This window comes from Aphelocoma coerulescens, chromosome 7 (genome assembly GCF_041296385.1).
Source record: "Aphelocoma coerulescens isolate FSJ_1873_10779 chromosome 7, UR_Acoe_1.0, whole genome shotgun sequence".
Classification (NCBI taxonomy): Eukaryota; Metazoa; Chordata; class Aves; order Passeriformes; family Corvidae; genus Aphelocoma; species Aphelocoma coerulescens.
This window is the reverse complement of record NC_091021.1, coordinates 43188-61644: the sequence shown is the minus strand read 5'-3', so window position 1 is coordinate 61644 and position 18457 is coordinate 43188. Positions and strand designations below refer to the sequence as shown.

Genomic DNA, 18457 nt, shown 5'->3' with positions numbered 1-18457 from the left:
CATCTCTGCTCTCGGTGCTCTTTGGCCCGGTGCTGATACCATCGATCCTTTGACTCAAGAGCTTGGAGGTGCATCAGAATCGCATCTCTCTTTAGAAGTGTCGAGTCAGATGTCTTTTATGGTCTTGTTCTGAGCTGTATTCACAGCTGTATGCCACAACGATCCATTATAGCGGATTAGGACTTGTCAGAATGCGAAGAGCGGTAGAGGATTCTGACCGTACGATTCTCGGGCATCCGTCTTTGCGGTTCTCGGAATAAGTCCTTCTGCCAGGGTTCTTCGAGCCTCATCGGCTCACCGTCGGTCTCGCCTAGGTCATCTCATTCCTCGTTCTCTCGGTCCTTGCGATCGTTCTTCTCTACGAGGGTTTTCTCTCTTCATTGCATCCCCTCCTTTGTCCTTTCCTGTGTCACTGGTGTCTGCGTGAATTTGGCCCGGAGCTGCTCTGCCCTGCTGCACGGTCTGGCATATGGGTGTAATAGGACAAGCCCTGGGGACTTGTAATTTGTGGTGTAGGCTGTAGTTTGGCCTCTAGATGGTATTCCTAGATTGACACAAGATAGCTGGGGCTGTGAAGTTCTCATGCAGCACTTTGACTTTTGTCATCGCTTTCTTTCAGATGCGGAGGGATTAAATCTGTGGCAGAGCGCCCTGGACCGGGTGACGGGGTTCCCACAGGAAGGTCAGTCACCATTTGTGTTTGTGGAGCAGGTGCAAATGGTGGCTGTGTTACAGCATTGTTCTTTGTCTTTATTTTTAGGAGGTCAAGCTGGATCTCAGCCATCAAGGTGAAGTGAGTGAGGTAAGCGGTGACTAGTGGACTGAACTAGTTTTTCTTGCTCACTTATCAATTTCTGGTGCAGCTCTAAGCATCTGTTATTTTTTGCGCATTTTAGGTGGTCCACCGGCAAGATGTCCCGGTCGGGGATGCTGGCAGCCAGGTGGGTGCAAGCTTAAGCTATAGGTGCAGTGTACTTTAATTGGAGGGGGGAGGTTGTGATTTCAGAGTCTTTCAGGATGTTTTTTGCTTTGTTTCTTTGCAGGTGCTGCTGCTGCCTTGGACGTGCCAAGAAATAGAGACAATCAGGTGAGTTGGCCTTTAAGTGGGGCAAGTAATAGGCGAGCGGTATGTGGCAGTGTGCTAAGCATGTACCTTTTCGCTTTGCAGGTATTTTCTGGGCCGCCTCTGGAATCGGATGAAGATTTGAGGTGAGCCGGGGTACCGGTGCGGAGGACCCCCGGGGATTAATATTCTCGAGGGCCACAGTGACGTTTTCTGTTTTGTTGTCTTAGGTGCTGTGAGCAGCTGCGGAGCTGAAGTTTGGAAGCGGCAGGTAAGCGAGCCTCGGCCCTTAGGAGGGAGGGAGGCCTTGCGGAAGGGGTCGCTTTTGGGACGTCTCACTGCAGTCTGAATTTTTTTTCTGAATTTTTGCAGCCACCAAAACAGACCCTGGGGACCGTATCAACGTCCATGGCGCCCGTGTGCTCATTTCCATTGAGGATGGATTTTGTTGGCTCGTCTTCCAAAAGCTAAGTGTTGGGACCGATGGTGGGGACAAGGGAAAACCCTTTGGACTTGCAGGAGGCAATTTGAAGTTAGCTTAGAGGAGAGGGCTGTAGAGGGATAGGCCCCTTGGAAGTAAAGGGAGAGGATTTCTCCTCAGCATCACCCGACCTTTTGCCGGGCAGGACGGTTCCGACCCGTCTCCGTGTTCTCACGAGCTTCACGTCATCGGCCTTCTCCGAGTCTTGATGTCATCGCAAAACCTTTTGGCCCGGGAGCTCGCCTTTGGGTCCGGAGCGATCGCCCCGGTCCCCCAGCAGTTGTTGCCTTCTTCTCTAGGCCTACTGAGCTTCTTGAGCATCCTCTTAACAGCTTTGGTACCAACTTCTTGTAAGGACTTATGTTTTGCTATCATGTGCTATTGCCATAGAGCTTTCTTTCCTTTGGCATCATCGGCCTCTGGCTCATCTTGCAGTAGGAATCTTGGGCCCATCAGGTGAGACTGCTGGGCAGTTTCAACTTGTGTCTATGTTCTGTAGGTTGTGTCTATGTTATGTAGCGTCCATTGTCCTCTGTGTCACAGGGCTTTGTTGCATATCAGTGACGTTTTTTGCATCGTTCTGGGCCGTATTGGCTGTACTCTACTTGCCTACTTTCCCAGATGGGGCTTATTCTGGCATCTTTACCTTTTTACTTCTTGAGACTGGAGGAAGTACACAAGATGTTCTCATCCATCTTCCTTCTCAGTTTTAGTACTGGCTTCTTTTCACATGTCATTCCCTTGGACTTCTAGAGGGAGGGTATCGGACCCTCCCTCCGTGACCGCAGTATTTCAGTAGGTTCCATCGCCTCTAAGTGTATTGCGCTCAAGAATTAATCTTCCGGAGACTCATCTCAAGCCCTCGTGTCATCTTTTCTTAATTTGGGGTGCTGCCCATCCGTGCGCCGCTTAGGGTCGGAGCCGCCCTGCCCTGGCATGTAGAGTCAGAGTTAGGTAGAACAGTCATAAAACTTAAGGGTTCATTTATTTTCTGTGGGGTTTTGGGTAGAAAATTTGTGGGCCTGGTGTGGGGATAACTCCTAGCCACGGGCCCCTCTCTGACCGCTTCACATTTTCTTGCAGGTCCCGAGGTGGCTTTGGATCTCCACGGTCACCGATGCTACCGATTTTCCTGGAATCTACGGCTCGATGTCGAGGAGCGGCAGCCAGGGAAGATGTATCAAAGTATTTTCATTGGTGGAGTGTTTTGATGAATGGCTACAGTCAGTGTGTAAGCTGAAGAGTGTGACTGTCTGTATCTGTGTGTGAGAGGTTGTCTGTGCCTATGTGGTTGTGTCTGCCTGTGAGTGTGTGTGTGGTGGAATGGTTCTAACCTTGTGTGTTTGGTTTTTGCTTTTCAGGTTTTTCAACATATTTTTAAATTTAGAATAAAAAAACCCCAGCTGGGGGGTTTTTTTTTTTTCCCCCCCCCCGGCTGGGTTTTTTTTTCCTCGGTCCCGGCCGGTCTGCGAGGCGATGTTCATCGCCAAGGTTTGGGTGCGGACCGTGCCGGGCCGGGGTTTTGTCAGGCAGGACGATTTGGAGGCTCTCGGGAACCCCGTTCCCGAGGGGCCAGGGTGAGGAGAGTGGTTGCGATGAGAGCAATGGTGGGGTTGTGTGGAAGCTGAAGGAGGTGTGTGTGGTGGATGACTGGTATGTTCTCCCTGTGGTGCTGTTGTTTTGGGTTTTCTGTAACAATAAAACAAAATGTAGCAAGTTTTCCAGAAATAGAGTAATTGTTATATTGTATTAATATGTATTTGGCTTGTGCTGCTCTGTATTGGTCTGTATTTGTGTCTGCTGCTGTATTTCCATGTATTGCTCTGTATGCAAATAGGACTTTTACCAGTGTGTATATGGATTGTATTTGTACTTTATTTGTATACATTGTTGTTTCTGTATATTGTGCTAGAGTGTAAATACAAAAATCCATTCAATAAAGTTGAATAAACTCTAAAACCCTAATAAAGATCCCCAGCCCCCCCCTCCTTCCTTGGCTCCTGTCTTTCTTTGGTGTGGTTTAGTCATTTATTCACTGTATTTCTTGCTTTGCTTCACTTTACTTTTCTCTGTCTATATTTCTGTGTCTGTTTTTCTTTTTCTCATTGTTTCTACCTCTGTCTCTCAGTTTCTCCTCACTCTCTCCAATTATGTTTCTCTCTAGGTTTATTTCCCTATTTCTCTTTAACTATTTCCTTGTTTGTCTCTGACTCCGTTTCTTTGCTTTCCTATTTCTCCTTATTGCTTTGTCTCTCTCTTTTTCTCTTTAACTCTGTTTCTGTCCTTCTCTATTTTTCTCTTTTAACTCTTCTTTGTTCCTCTGTCTTTATTCCTGTGTTTTCTCTACTTTTCTCTTTCCTCTTCTCTCCAACTCTACTTTTCTGTCTTTAACTTTGCTCTCTCTCTAACTTTTTAACTTTACTTTTCTCTTTCCCTCTGACTCTTTTGCTTTACTTTCCTCTTTCTCTCTAACTTTAACTTTTCTACTTTACTTTCCTATTTCTCTCTAACCCTTTAGCTTTGCTTTTCTCCTTCCCTCTAACTTTTCAACTTTGCTTTTCTCTTTCCCTCTAACTTTTCTGCTTTGCTTTTCTCTTTCCCTCTAACTCTCACTTTTCTACTTTGCATTTCTCTTTTTCTCTAACTTTAACTTTTCTGCTTTGCTTTTCTTTTTCTCTTTCTCTCTCTCTAACTTTAACTTTTCTACTTTGCTTTGCTTTTTCTCTTTCTCTCTTTCTCTCTAACTCTAACTTTTCTACTTTGCTTTTCTCTTTCTCTCTAACTCTAACTTTTCTACTTTGCTTTTCTCTTTTTCTCTTTTTCTCTTTCTCTCTAACTTTTCTACTTTGCTTTTCTCTTTTTCTCTTTCTCTCTAACTTTAACTTTTCTACTTTGCTTTTCTCTTCTTCTCTTTTTCTCTTTCTCTCTAACTTTAACTTTTCTACTTTGCTTTTCTCTTTCACTCTAACTTTTCTACTTTGCTTTTCTCCTTCTCTCTAACTCTAACTTTATTTCTAACTTTTGTTAGAAATAAAGTTTACTTTTCTTTATAGCTTAAATTTAAAAAAGCAGCAGTAGGGCTTTTAATGCTCCCTGGGAGTAAAAAAAAAAAAGTTTTACATATAGAATTCCCCCCCCTCCTGGTGCCGGTCGCTGACGCGGCGGCGGGAACATGGAGGCAGCGGCGGCGCTGGGTGGGTCGGGTCTGCCGGGCGCCCTTATCGTCCTCATCCTCCTCGTCCTTGTCCTGCTGCTGGTGGCCACGCTGCATCGCTCCGCTCCGCGGGAGACCCCCGTCGCCCCGCAGGACGGTGAGTACCGTGCGGACGGTGGGGCGCCGGGCAGCGCGGAGCGGAGCGGAGCTGAACCGGACCCACTGGCCCCTCCACTCCCGCAGGGCCCAGGGCGAACGGGCATGCCAGGCCGGAGGAGGCTCGGAAGGCGAAGCCGGCGGGAAGGGCTCGCAGGGAGAAGCAGCGGCAGCACAGCTTCGCACACCGGCTGCTGGTAGCTGCCCTAAAGGTACCGCGTGTGCCCGGGGCCGGTGTCCCCCTGGATGCCGGTGTCCCCCTCGATGCCCGGGCTGGTGTCTCCCCGGTGACGGTGTCCCCTCCGGTGCCGTTGTCCTGCCGGGGCCGGTGCAGGTGTCCCTCTCGATACTGGTGTCCCGCCTGTGCCGGTGTTCCCCTTCTCCCCCCGGTGCCACTGTCCGCCTCCTACCCCGGTACTGGTGTCCCACCGCGTCCCCCTCCCACCCCACTCTCTCCGTCTCCCACCCCCCTCTCCCCCTCCCCACCCTCCTCCCTCGTCCTCCCTGACCACTCTCTGTCCGCAGGGCCACAGCAGCCCGGTCACCTGCCTGGACTTCAGCAGCAACGGCAAGTACCTGGCGTCATGCTCTGAGGACCGCACGGTACGGCTGTGGAGCACCCGGGACCTGGCGGGGCGGGAGCACCGCTGCCTGCGCGCCAACGTGGGGCTGGACCACGCCGAGCTCGTCCGCCTCAGCCCCGACTCACGGTACGGCCGGACCTTGTACCGGCACCGGGATGTCCTGCAGAGCCACCAGTCTCACGGCCAAGCTGCGGTGGGATCAGTGGTGTTGCTCTGGCATGGGTGCAGGCAGCATCTCTCACTGGGTCATCACGGTATCACTGATCCGTGGCCTTTCCTGAAAGCAGCTGGCACTTAATCACAGAATCACAGTAGTTCAAGTTGGAAGGGACTTCTGGAGATCATCTAGTCCAGCTCCTGGTGGGTTAATATGGTTTTCAGGGCAAATATCCTAGTCCCGAGCTTGCTGTACCCATGGAAGGTGTCTATTGAGGTCTCTGCCAGCTGACTTTGCAGCTGGAATGTGCTGCTGAGCCTCTCCGGTGGTCGGGGGGAGCTCTTGCTGGGTGGGAAATTTGGTGGAAAAGTGTGTTTTGACTTTTTGAAGTGGCCTCTTTTAGAAAGAGAGGAAGTGATCTCGTTTCCTGGTGTGGGTAATAAATTCTGTTCTTTTTCATTCAGTATTGCAGTCGAGCCAACACAGGGAGAGAACTTGCTGCCCTTGTAAATATTTTTACCTGCCAGCGTATCCCTCTTCCCAGGTGCCCCTGAGTGACCTGGGCTGAGCTGAGGCTCAGAGCCTGTCCCTCCACAGGGCTTTCATTGTCTGGCTGGCCAATGCTGAGACTATTCGTGTCTACAAGATGACCAAGAAGGATGATGGCAGCTTCACCTTCACTGCAACTTCTGGAGACTTCCCAAAGAAGCACAAGGCTCCTGTCATTAACATAGGGATTGCAGAGACAGGTATGGAAATGAGCTGCTCACCTCTCCAGATCAGCTTTGATTTCCTTGTGAAGCTACTGGATTCAAAGTGTTGGCGTTCTTGGCATTCTCAAGGCTGTGTACAGCACCACTACTGAACTCTGTAGTCTCTTAGGTTTTTTTTACTTAATTTACTAGTGACTGAACCAAAAGGTGTCATTTTCACACCGATAATGTCCCTGTAACCAGCTCCCCGATATGCACAGTTTCTTAATTTACATTTTCAGGGATGCTGTTGCAAAGAGGTCTGGTCTCAATATTGAGAGGATCGCTGTTCTCTGGGCCGCCAGTCTCTCTTTAACCAGTCAGAAATCTCTCTAGTGAGTTCAAATGGTCTATCTTGAACTTCTGGGATCATCTAGAACAGAGGTGGGGGTGGGTGGGTGGAAATTATGTGTTAGCAGCGAGGGCTTGATGGATTAATTTGTCAGGTATGTGCCAGTGGGCAGTTGGAAGCAGGTGGATACGAGTTCACCTCTGTAATAGGAGAGCAGGGAAGATGTTAACTGAGACTGGAGCTGTGAAAGTGAAAACTTAAACCTGCAACAAGGTTTGCCTTTAGTTGGAAGGTAAACAGGCAACTCCCTGCCTGGGCTGAGATGGCAAAGGGGAAGTGGGAAACAAGCAGGAGTCCAGCATGGGTACAACCAGCAACCATGGATCATGGTGGTGTGACTGGGATTCAGTTGCCTGCCTGCAATCCACAGCTTGAAAGGTGCTTATTCTCGAGCTGATTTTGGGCATGCAGGTCAGGTGGAGTGTGCTTTGTGCCTGTTTATGGCACAGCCCAGTGCTGAGTTCTGCATGTGGGGCTCAGGGTCCTGAGCACAGGGCACACGTGGGCTCAGTGCCTGCTGTCTGCTCGGGAGCCAGGGGAGTACTGAGGCATAACCAGGAACTGAGTCTTCTGATACTGCTCTTTACTCTGTCCCAGGAGGCTGACACTCCTTGGATTTTGGTGCTGCCGTTGGTTTTCTCCAGCTGCAGGGAGAAGTTGTCCTGGGGCTTCCATAAGACTATGGCAGTGTTAGGTCTGGGGGCTCTCCTGATCTTTGCCTTTTTTCCCCAGGGAAGTTTATCATGACAGCATCCAGTGACACCACCATCCTGATCTGGAGCCCAAAGGGAGAAGTCCTGGCCAGCATTAACACAAACCAGATGAACAATGCCTATGCCACAGTTTCACCCTGTGGAAGGTGAGTGACAGGCAGGATTCCAGGCTGCTCCTTTGCACAAGATAGCATCAGTTCAGACCATCGGCAGTTAGTTTTATTGTAATGCAATTTTCTGAGGGTTCCACAGTTTAAAAAGGTATTTTGGTGGGCTCAGGCACTCATGTGTTGCCATCCTGCCTCAGTGCTCCTGTTCTGGTAACCCGAGAACAGCTTTGGCCTCAGGTCGCAGAGGTGGGACAGAGCAAATGGCCTATGCAAAGAAAACAGCACTTTGAACTTGTCTGTGACCTCTTAAAGGTTAATTATAAAATTAAAGGTTTTATTTCTAGGAGATCTGTTAATCGGGAAAATCACTTGCAGCTACAGGATGATTTGCCTTGCTCCTGGTGTGAGGAGTTTGGGGATCAAAAGCATTTAGCTCCTTTACTTTGACCAGAGAGTTTCTCATTCCTGAGTTGTTCTGGTGCCCTTCCTTAGTGTTCCCTTTACCAGCCAGGTTTCAGGGAAAAGTGGAAATTCAGCTGACCAGACTTGAGTGCAGGAGTCAGGACAGGTTTGCAGAGCTGCGGCCTTGCCTTGCTCAGGTCCTGTGTAAGGGGCAACTCCTTGTTCGAGAGTCTCTCCTTGTTCCTTCATGCAGGTTTGTGGCATCCTGTGGCTTTACCCCCGATGTGAAGGTGTGGGAGGTGTGTTTTGGCAAGAACGGAGACTTCAAGGAGGTGACCAGGGCTTTTGAGTTGAAAGGCCACACTGCTGGTGTACAATCCTTTTCCTTCTCCAACGACTCAAGGAGGTACGTGTGTGTTAGCCATTCTGAGTTACCCTCAGGACATGTAAGCCCATCTCTTCCAGGGTGTACCAGCTGTATCACTGAGCTGTGGGGAGTAAAACACTGCCCTGGGGAGCCAAATCTGGCTCGTGCCACCTGTGTATTCGCTGCTCATAGGAATCTCATGTGGTTTAACAAGACCAAATGCTGATGCTGTACCTGGACCAGGGCAACCGCGAGTATCAATCCAGGTTGGGGATGAACAGATGGAGAGCAGCCTGGGGGTGCTAGTGGGTGAGGGCTGGACATGACCCAGCCCAGAAACTCCCCGTGCCCTGGGTTGATCCCACAGCGTGGGCAGCAGGGGAGAGGGGAATTCTGCCCCACTCAGGTGAGACCCCACCTGCAGAGCTGCCTCCAGCTCTGGGGTCCCAGCACAGGAAGGACATGGAGCTGCTGGAATGAGTCTAGAGGAGGCATCAAGATGATCAGAGGGATGGAGCAGCTCTGCTGTGAGGAAAGGCTGAGAGAGTTGGGATTGCTCAGCCTGGAAAAGAGAAAGGCTTCAGGTGATGTAACTGTGGCTTTCCAAGACCTGAAGGGAGCTGACAAGAAAGATGGGAAAGAGACTATTTACAAGGGCCTGGAGTGACAAGATAAGGGGGAATGGTTTTAGGCTGACAGAGGGTGGGTTAAATGGGATATTGGGAAGAAAGCCTTGGTTGTGAGGGTGGTGAGGCCCTGACACCGGTTGCCCAGAGAAGATGCGGCTGCCCCATCCCTGGAAGTGTTCAAGGCCAGGCTGGAAGGGGCTTGGAGCAGCCTGGTCTAGTGGAAGGCTTTTTTGCTTTGGAAAGAATGCAGACTGTACGTGTGTACAGACTCACCCTTCTGAACAGATCTCTCTCCATAGAGTATTCCTGGTTCATGGGTGGGGCAGGGTAAGAGGTGCCGCCCCTTTTCCATGCATTCACCGTGCTCTCTCGTGGCTGCAGGATGGCGACCGTGTCAAAGGATGGCACGTGGAAGTTCTGGGACACAGATGTGGAGTACAAGAAGCAGCAGGACCCATACCTGCTTCTGACAGGGCAGTGTGCGGTGCTGGAGCCGTGCCGTGTTGCCCTGTCCCCTGACAGCCGCACGGTCGCTGTGGCAGGTGGCACAGACATCGTGGTGTACAACACACGGCGCGGCGAGGAGGAGGAGCGTTTTCTTGGCGTGCACAGCCACCGTATCGCCGACCTTGCCTTTGACACGACCGGCCGCTATCTCGTGTCCTGTGGGGACCGTGCTATCTGTGTCTTCCACAACACTGCCGGGCACCGCGCTGTGGTGGAGGAGATGGAGGCCATGCTGAAAAAAACTGGGAACAAAGCCACGCGGGAGAGGCTGGAGCAGCAGATCTCCAGCGCTCGCAAAGCGCTGGCTGCCATCTATGGCAAGAAGCACTAAGCTATCTGTACAGCAGGAAGCAGCTGCGCTCTGCATTTGGGGATTTTTTTAAATAACTGTGAATAGCAGTAATAAAAGAGTGTCCAGTCCTTCCTTGTGTGCTCTGTGACGGGCGGGGCAGGGCTGGGCTGGGCTGGGGACAGTGGGGACTCACAGTGTCACAGTCTTGTGTTGTTTTCTCCCACGGGCTTGGATCATCAATATCCCATGGGAGTAATTGCTAAGGCAGTGCCTACGAGTTTTTCTGAGCTTAGAAATGGGATTTTTGTGGATTTGGGGTAGGTTTTTTGGTTGGGTCGGTTTTTTTCCAGGGGCGCTGCCTAAGCTCAATCTTTGATGCTAAATGCTGGGGTTTCTGCTGCAGGGGACGGGGCAGTGCTGTAACGGTGCAGCGGACCTAAGGTGGCCCCATTCCCCCGGCCCGGGGTCTCAGGGTGGTCTCAGGGGGGCGTGGAGCGGGACTTGCCCCAAAGGAAGATGACGGCGCACCGTCGCCTCGCCTGCGCGTCGTTTCCGCGCCCGCGGAGGGGCGGGTACGCCTGCGCAGGCGCAGCAACCGGGGCGTGTCCGGCGTGGTGACGCAGGACGCGCAGCGCGCGGGCGGGCCGCGCAGGGCGCGTGCGCGGGGCCGGGTGCGGCGGCGGGTGCAGCGGGGCCGGTGCTGCGGGGCTGCGCGCGCCATGTCGGGGCAAGGATGACATCAAGAAGGTGATGGCAGCCATCGAGCGCGTCCGCAGATGGTGAGGGCGGGCCCGCGGGGGGGAGGGCCCGCAGCCCGCGCGCAGCCAATCACCGCGCGGCGGGGTGCGACCCGGGAGTGCGCGCCCAACCAGCGGGCGGGGGCGGGGGGGCGGCGGCCAATGGGAGCGGGGCGGGGGGGACGGAAGTGGCCGTGATGGGCGGTTGGTGCGGCCCAGTCACAGCGCGGCGGGCGGGGGCGCGTGCTGCGGGCTGCTGAATGGATGCTCCTCTGGGCCAACCGGAGCGGGGCGGGGTGGCGGGGTTTGTTGCCACGGTGCCGCAGGCCCGGCCCGGCCTGTCAGCGTTGTGTCTGGCAGGGAGAAGAAGTGGGTGACGGTGGGCGATACGTCCCTGCGGATATTCAAGTGGGTGCCGGTGGCGGACAGTAAGGAGGTGGGTACCGCGCGTGGAGACGAGCCGGGAGCCACCGCTCACAGCCCAGCCTAGCCCCTTTAACAACTCCCCTTAAGCTGACCCCTGAGCCTCCCCCAGCTCTGCCGAGCCCCCCCAGCCCCACCGACCACCGAAGCCCCCCGAGCCACCTCCAAGCCCCCCAGCTCTGCCGAACGCCTCCAAACCCTCCTGAGTCCCCTCCAAGTCGACTGCTGAGGCCTCCCCGAGCCAGCAACCGAGCCCCTGCTGAGCCCTCCCAGCCCTGCTGAGCACCCTTAAGGCCCCGCCGAGCCCCCCCTGCCCTACTGAGGTGCCCTGAGCCCCCCCGAGCCCACCCAAGCTCCACCTAGTCCCTTCACAGATGGAGTTTTGCCTCTCACTTAGAAATGTGCCCCCAAAGCCAAGGGAAAAGGCCAGCTTGAGCACATCCCTCTGGGCTTCTGGAGACAGAAAGGGGAATGGCTCCTCTGGAGCAGCCTGTGTTTCTCTGACCTTGTGTTTGTGCTTTTCTTTCTGTCCTCAAGAAAGAGAAATCCAAATCAAGTAGCAGCACTGTCCGAGAACCCAATGGCTTCCCAGCTGACACCTCTGCCAACTCCTCCCTCCTTCTGGAATTCCAAGGTGGGTCTGGCTGAGCTCCCTTCAATGTGGAGAAAGACTCCAAGGCTTTACAGTAGCTGGGAGTTGGGCTGATCCACTTCTGGATTGTCCCTGCCCAAACTGTTCATTTTTGTTATCAGAGAGTCTTAACGGGCTGTTTCTGGTATCTTCTGTGGGAAGCTTCACAGCCAACTGAAGGAGTAGGGTTTCCTGCTCCCCCCTTTCCAGTCTCTGCTGGGGAGAGGCTAGTAGCCACCTGCAGCCAAGCTTGCTTTTCCAGCAGTTAATCTCCATGGACCTTAGTGTGAAGGGGCAAAGGATGTCTCTGGCCTTGCTCTTGGTCCGAGCGCTATACAGTCAGGAGAGGTTCCGGCAGCGCCGGACTCACTGCTGGAGCACACTGTACACTCCTGCCCAGCCTCTGCTCTTCGTGTGGCTAAGGAAAATCAGGAGTGTGCTGGCATTTCCAGGAGATGCGGTGAGGTTATGTTGCAGGTCTGCAGTTTGAAAAGGTGTGTGCCAGGCCTGCCTCCTCATTGGGAGACAGGTGCTGAGCACTAATCCTGGTGTTGCTTCAAAGAGGAGGAACAAAGCCCTGGTACATGGCAGGAGCATTCCCTCTCCCATGGCCAGTTGTGTATGTGATTCCCACTGTGTTCTGGAGGGCAGTCCTGTGCCTGACAGCCCTCCTTGGGCTGATGTGGAACAGTGAATCCCCTCTTTAACTCTCTGACTGTGCTCTGCTCTCAGCAAGACCCCAGCTTGCAGTGCTGCCCTCAGCTGCTTGTGCCCCTGGGTCAAGGTGCTCTTCTTCACCAGGTGCTGTTTCTGCAGATGAGAACAGCAACCAGAGCTCCCTGTCTGACGTGTACCAGCTCAAGGTGGACAGCAGCCCCAACTCCAGCCCCAGTCCCCAGCAGAGTGAGTCCATGAGTCCTGCCCACACGTCTGACTTCCGCACGGACGACTCGCAGCCTCCCACCCTGGGGCAGGAGACTCTGGAAGGTGGGTGCTGGGCTGGGAAGGGAGGAGGTATATGTGTGGGTTCAGGGAAGGCTCTTGCAGGGTTCTTGGTGGTCTGGTGGGTAGACTTGGCACTGCTGGAAGCTGACAGGGCAGTGGGCACTTCTTTTGCTGGACGTTCTGTCCTGACTCAGCACTGAGCTGGGTGCTCGGTCTGCATCTTTGTTGACCCACCTGTTTTCCCCAGAGCCCTCCCTGCCTTCCTCGGAAGTGGCAGATGAGCCTCCCACTCTCACAAAGGAAGAGCCAGTCCCCCTTGAGACTCAGGTAAGGGGAGGGGAATTGAAACCACTTCTAAATGTGCCCTTGGCCCTTTTACCCTTGTTGCTGCTCCTTGTAGCATGAACGTCTTGGTGGAGGGACTTGCTCTGCAGTCCTGAAGTGCCCCCTGGGAGCTCCTGGAACCTCCTGGTTTCCTGAGCTATTTCCTGGTTCAGATCAAGTGAAGTGTGAGGGAATGATGTGAGGCTGTCGGAAAGTAACAATTCTGGCAGGCTCCAGGGCTGGAGTGGGTTCCCATTCCTGGTGCCCTGGGGTCTGTGCACAGGTGACAGCCTGGGGTGTCCCCATGGTGTGTCACAGCCTTGTCTAGGTGTGCGTCGCTCAGTGTCACTGCCTGTGACCTCTGGCTCTTGCAGGTAACTGAAGAGGAGGAGGACTCCGGTGCGCCGCCTCTGAAGAGATTTTGTGCTGACCAGAACTCTGTGTGCCACACGGCCTCGGAGAGCTAACCTGCCTGGCCCGGCACCTTCGCCAGCCCCTTGCAGAGCCACCTGGACCTCCCAGGACCGGCGCTTCCTTCCAGCCTGCCCCTTCCCCAGCGTTGGGGCTCCCACCACTTGCATCCAGTGCGCCCTTCCCTGCCCTGCGCTGCCCTGCCCAACGGATGGGGCTGCTGCCAGTACCTGCAAATTTGCCTCTATTTATTGGCTCCCTCTCTCCCTGCTCCCTGCCCTAGAGCTGGGGGTTCTCTGCTGGGTGGGCTGCATGCGTGGGGGGGTTCTCCACAGGGCTCCCTGCTCTCCACGGTCCCCAGGACGCTGGCAGATGCTGTTTGCCTGCTTGTGGCTCCCGTGCCTGCCCTTCCCTTGGGTGCTGGGAACAGGAGAGCCACCTTCCACCTGCTCCAGGTGATGTGTCCACTCGGTTGTGGGAGCAGGTGGTGGTGGGTGTGGGGGCAGTGAGGGGAGGCCAGCAAGGACCCACTGGGACGCTGTGCAATAAGCTGCTAGTTTAAGCCATTCATGCTGGGAGAGAGGGGAGCGCTTTCCCCTCCCGGAGGGCAGGTACTGGCTGGCCTCGGCTCTGCCGCAGGGCACAGCTCCAGCTGCATGGGATCTGCAGACCCCGGGAGCCGGCAGAGCAGGGGGAGCCGCTGCCCTGTGCTGGGGGTCCTTGTCCCGGCCTAGGTACCCGCTATCCCCGGGACGGGGAAGGAAGCGGCAGGGTAGGAGGGGAAGGAACCCCAGGAAGTGCTCCCGCCCTGGGGCTCTGCCGCCTCCCAATACCCGCTGCCCCCCCCAGCCCCACTCTCCTCCCCGCCGCCACTGCATGTCCCGCCGAGTCCGTGATCGAGCCTGGTGAAGCCGAAGGCGCGGCCGCGCGTGGAAGTGGAAAGTTATTTTAGCACTGAATAGAATATTTTTAAAATTAAACTATTTGAAATACAGATGCAGAGCACGATGTCGGCCGGGCAGGGCCGGGTGGGGTGGGGAAGGGCTGTGCGGTGCGGGAAGAGAAGGGAAGGGAACGCAAGGGAAGTTTCTGCTAAACGGGGCCCGGTGCCGGCACTCGGAGCCGGCCAGGAGCCCGATTCCCCGGGAAGTTCGGTCAGCGCGCCCGGTCCCGGTTCCCCACCCTCTCCTCCCTGCCGGTGCTCGGCGCTGTCCGGAGCGGGCGGGGGCGGCCCCGAGCCGAGGCGGCAGCAGCGCCCGGCGGGGCCGGCTCGGGGCGGGTGGGAAGAGGAGCCCGGGGCGGCCCCTCCGCCCTGTGCAGCAGCGGCTCTGCCCGCGGCCCCGGCCCCGGGCTCTGACCGCTCCGCAGCCGTCCCCGCCCACCCGGGCGGCTCTGCCCGCGGCCCGGGGCTCCTCGCCCGCAGGGGCTGCGGGGGCCGGAAGGAATCGGCCGCGGCTGCGGGGATCGGGGATGTGCTTTGGACGTGACTTCAGGGCAGTGCCAGAGCGCCCCAGCAATTCCCATCATTAACCCGCGGCCTCCGCACCAGCCCGCTCGGACCTGACTGTCCTTGCAATAAATGATTTTCATTTTCACTTTCATTTTCCAATGTTTCCTTTTTTTCCCAGGTTTTCTTGGTCCCGATACCGTGCGTGTCCCCTTCTTTGCATGTCCAGTGAAGGGTAATGGAGCTGGGGAATGGTCCGAAGCACGTTTGATAAGGAGCGGCTGAGGAAGCTGGGGGAACTCAGTCTGGAGAAAAGGAGGCTCAAGGGGGACCTTCTCGCTCTGCACAACTCCCTGACAGGAGGGTGCAGCAAGGTGGGGGTTGGGCTCTGCTCCCACAGAACAAGGAGTGGCATGAGGGGAAACAGTCTCGAGTTGTCCCAGGGGAGGTTTAGGTTGAGTACTGGGGAAAAGTTTTTTCAGTGGAAGGGTTGTCCAGCTCTGGCTGCAAGGCCAGTGGTAGAATCACCATCTGTGGAGGGATTTAACAGATGTGTAGGGGACATGGGTTAGCGGTGGCCTTGGCAGTGCTGTGGGAACAGTTGGACTTGATGGTCTCAAAGGGCTTTCCTAACTGTAACGATTCTCTGATAATCATTAAGTGTTTTTAATAATGTATCCTTTCAGGATCAGGATGGCCAGCCAGGAGGGGCAGCTGCTGATTGATTTGAACACAAGCTATCCTGATGTGATGTAGTTATTGGTTATTGATTGTAGTTAATTCTTTTAGGAAAGAGTTCCGGAAGGAAGAAGTATAGCAATCAGAAAACAGAACAAAAGGTCTTTTCCATAGCAGTGTGTGCATTGCTGAACTCAGGAGGACGAATAGTGAGGATGGAGAATGAGGACAGGAATTACTGCTTCTGGGAGCGTGGCATTTGTGACACTAACATAAGAGACGAGCCTCAGGGTTGCATTGGCAGCAAAAAAGGCCTCTGAATATTTTGCATGGATGCAGCAGGGAGTCACCTGCTGTTTTTTGTTAAAACATGGAGCTGTGGAGCCCGGAACAGGGAGCTGCAGCCACAAAGCCGCACCTCCGCAGCTCGAGCACTGATTTGTTTTATAGGTCCGGCACTTTGGTTTATCCTGTGACTTCCAGAGAAGCCCCTGAATTCCTGAGGAGGAAAAACTCTGCCAAGTGCCGCAATGAGAATGGACTGAGCCCCAAGAGAGCTCAGCTGAGTTTTGATGGGGGAGCAAGAGAGACTCCTCTGAACATCCAGGAGCACAATACCCAAGAGGCCGTGGCCAGGTTTAGAAAGAGAGATGAAGTGCTATTTGGGGAGGTCCTGGCTTTCACAGAGGCAACACATACTGAATTTAAGGAATACAGTACGAAGAATACCTTGTAATAAATAAGAAAAAACCTTCCTAAATATGTCTCTGCCTTTGCAAACACTGAGGGTGGATATTTATTTTTTGGTGTGGATGACGACGGTAAAGTCACCGGAGCCCACACTAACATGGTGAAAGTAGCCTTAGAACAAACAGTGGCCAATACCATTGGCTCAATGTCTGCCCATCACGTCTGTGGCTCTGGGTCTGGTGTGCAGTTCCAGATACACATCCTGGGTGTTTATGACCAAGCAGGCTTTTCACAGGGCTATGCCCATGCTCTTCAAATTGAACTGTCCTGCTGCCCTGTGTTCAGTGGTGACCCTCAATCCTGGATGGTGCTGGGTGGGGGCAGGGAGGAGAGTGTGGGGGACTGGGACCAGGCACTGACCAAAAGATTGAGCATCAGGAAATGGGTGGATCTCATGACAGCTGCAGACCCAGATAAAACCTTCATTTATGTTAGTGTCAACTTCATTTCTGTATTGTGCTGTGAATGTTCAGGAGGAAAGATCAACTTGTTTTCTGGGTGTTCTCACCAAACCTAGGAAGGGCCCTTTGATCCATGCCCAGCCACAGGAACCAGGATGATGGTGCAGTTACTGGCATGCAGTGGCACCTCTATCCCTGAACCCGTTCAACAGGACTTCTTGCAGCACTACCAATCATAGAATCATGGAGTGGTTTGGGTTGGAACTCAATTGCCCAGGAGATAACTGGATTGCCAGGCTTTCTTTCCTCTGGAAAAGGGCCATCATTCGTGGTCAGGCGCCCTGGTCCCAAAGTGGGATTCTGCCTCCTAAATTTGTGAACATTGGAGGATTACTCCCAGATGAAAGCTGCCAGGATCTGCCTGGCCTTGGACTCCCAGGGACTGTGTCTCAAGTGCCCCTGAGACAGTGCATTGCAAGGCTTTCCTTCCTGTGGAAAAGAGCTGTCATGCTCCTGGGGCTAAAAGTGGGATTCTGCCTCCTAAAATTGTGAATGTCGGAGGATTGTTACAAGATGAAAGCTGCCAGTAGCTATGGCACTGGCTGGCTTTGGACTCCTGGGAGCTGCCTCTGAACTGCCCCTGAGACACTGAGTTGCTAGGTTAGGTGTAGTTGTAAGGGGTAATTGTTAGGGCAGTAGTTAGGGTAGTTAAAAATGGTAATTTTTATTATATTTTATATATATATATATATAAATTTTTATAAAAATTTATTTCCAAATACAACCCTGTATCCACTGTTTTATATGCAGGATCTTAGAGTATAAGAAATTCAAAATTCAAAAAGAAAATCAAGATATTTAGGGCTTGAAAATACAAATGTAACTTTTGTATATGTAAATTAAACAATAAAGGGCTTGAGAATGGGTGAAAAGATGATCTCTATGAAGGCAATAGAAAATAGCTCTGTGTATTCAGAGCTTTTTTGTGTGTCACTAAGACAAAGGCTGAGATCTTGGTTGGCACTTAAATCGCTGCTGCCACCTGGTGATAAGCACGAGATACTGTGCATATACACTCTTCAATGACTCAGTAGTGTCACCTGCAGACTAAAAGTGGTACTGCAACTAAGAAATGGTGTGGTTTAGCCGTTTGTAAAAACCTTCTGTGACCGGCACAGAGCCTGTGGTTGATAAGACAGGTCGTTAGACCAGGTAAATAAGCTGGTAATGCCTCCGTGACGTACATATTTAAAGACGAGGAAACGCGAGAAGTTCCGTTTTCCTGCTTCCCCGTCGAGGGGTGGCGGGGGAGGGGGCCCCGAGCCCCATCCCGGAACAGGCCTGGGCCGCCCACCCCACCCGGGACTGCGGTGCGGGGCCGGGCTGCCGGGAGAAAACCACCCCGGAGCTGCAAGCAGCCAAGAACAGCCCTGAGCAGCTGCGCAGCCCGAACCGTGCAGCGCCAATCTCTGCAGCTGGCGCAGCCCACCCAGGGCCGGTGGGCCCCTCCCCGCAGCCGGCGTGGCTCACGCTGAATCAGAAAAAAAAAAAAAAAAAAAGCATGCAGCCGACAATGAGAGACAGGACAAGTCTTTCCTGATGCAGAGCCCAGACAAGGTCAACTTCTCAGCTGCAACTTAACTGATACCAACTTTCTTCCGAGTCAGAGCGAATGGAAAAGTGAGATCATGTGAGAAGAGGCCAACATGGCCGTGCCACGATCAGTGGGGGAAGGGACAGGAGGCACCCCCAGCACTGGAGCTGAAATTCTCCTTACAAGCTGTGGTGAGGACTATAATACAGTAATTTGTTTCCCCTATAATTCATGAGATGAAGGACATGGGGGATGCAGAAATCCACATGCAGCTCGTGAAAAGAAGGTGCCATAGCTTATAGATGCCGTGAAAGGCTTTTAGAGATTGAAGAAGATAGCCTTTGCTTTCAGGCTGGAATAGCTCATCCTTAAAAGACTAAAACCCCATGACTGTTAT

The 18457-nt window shown here is 53.4% G+C and overlaps 3 protein-coding genes and 1 long non-coding RNA gene across 6 annotated transcripts; all 4 read left to right on the top strand.

The window, feature by feature from the left end:
• The first annotated feature begins 758 nt into the window (after window positions 1-758).
• On the top strand, window positions 759-1535 carry LOC138113303 (uncharacterized). Of its 2 annotated transcripts, none has more exons than XR_011152091.1 (6): window positions 759-802; window positions 897-941; window positions 1017-1087; window positions 1169-1209; window positions 1294-1334; window positions 1436-1535. It is a non-coding gene; the product is annotated as an uncharacterized lncRNA (long non-coding RNA). The 2 variants fall into 2 exon arrangements; XR_011152092.1 differs by having other exon boundaries at window positions 764-802; window positions 1044-1087.
• Window positions 1536-4695: 3160 nt separating this feature from the next.
• On the top strand, window positions 4696-9835 carry LOC138113423 (transducin beta-like protein 2). Of its 2 annotated transcripts, XM_069021593.1 has the most exons (8): window positions 4696-4855; window positions 4942-5066; window positions 5380-5564; window positions 6060-6101; window positions 6193-6344; window positions 7432-7558; window positions 8178-8330; window positions 9302-9835. In XM_069021593.1, exons 1-8 carry the CDS (start codon window positions 4717-4719, stop codon window positions 9756-9758), a joined length of 1380 nt encoding a protein of 459 aa, XP_068877694.1. In that variant the 5' UTR covers window positions 4696-4716; the 3' UTR covers window positions 9759-9835. The 2 variants fall into 2 exon arrangements, with proteins under 2 accessions (XP_068877694.1, XP_068877695.1); XM_069021594.1 differs by lacking the exon at window positions 6060-6101.
• Window positions 9836-10235: 400 nt separating this feature from the next.
• On the top strand, window positions 10236-14184 carry LOC138113286 (B-cell CLL/lymphoma 7 protein family member B-like). The gene is made up of 7 exons (XM_069021446.1): window positions 10236-10291; window positions 10343-10498; window positions 10817-10892; window positions 11417-11513; window positions 12312-12497; window positions 12703-12782; window positions 13154-14184. Exons 1-7 carry the CDS (start codon window positions 10236-10238, stop codon window positions 13244-13246), a joined length of 744 nt encoding a protein of 247 aa, XP_068877547.1. The 3' UTR covers window positions 13247-14184.
• A 1416-nt stretch (window positions 14185-15600) lies between these two features.
• LOC138113285 (schlafen family member 12-like) lies at window positions 15601-16582 on the top strand. Its single transcript, XM_069021445.1, is given in 1 exon segment — window positions 15601-16582. A coding segment is annotated over 1 exon segment (897 nt). The 5' UTR covers window positions 15601-15685.
• Window positions 16583-18457: the final 1875 nt, after the last annotated feature.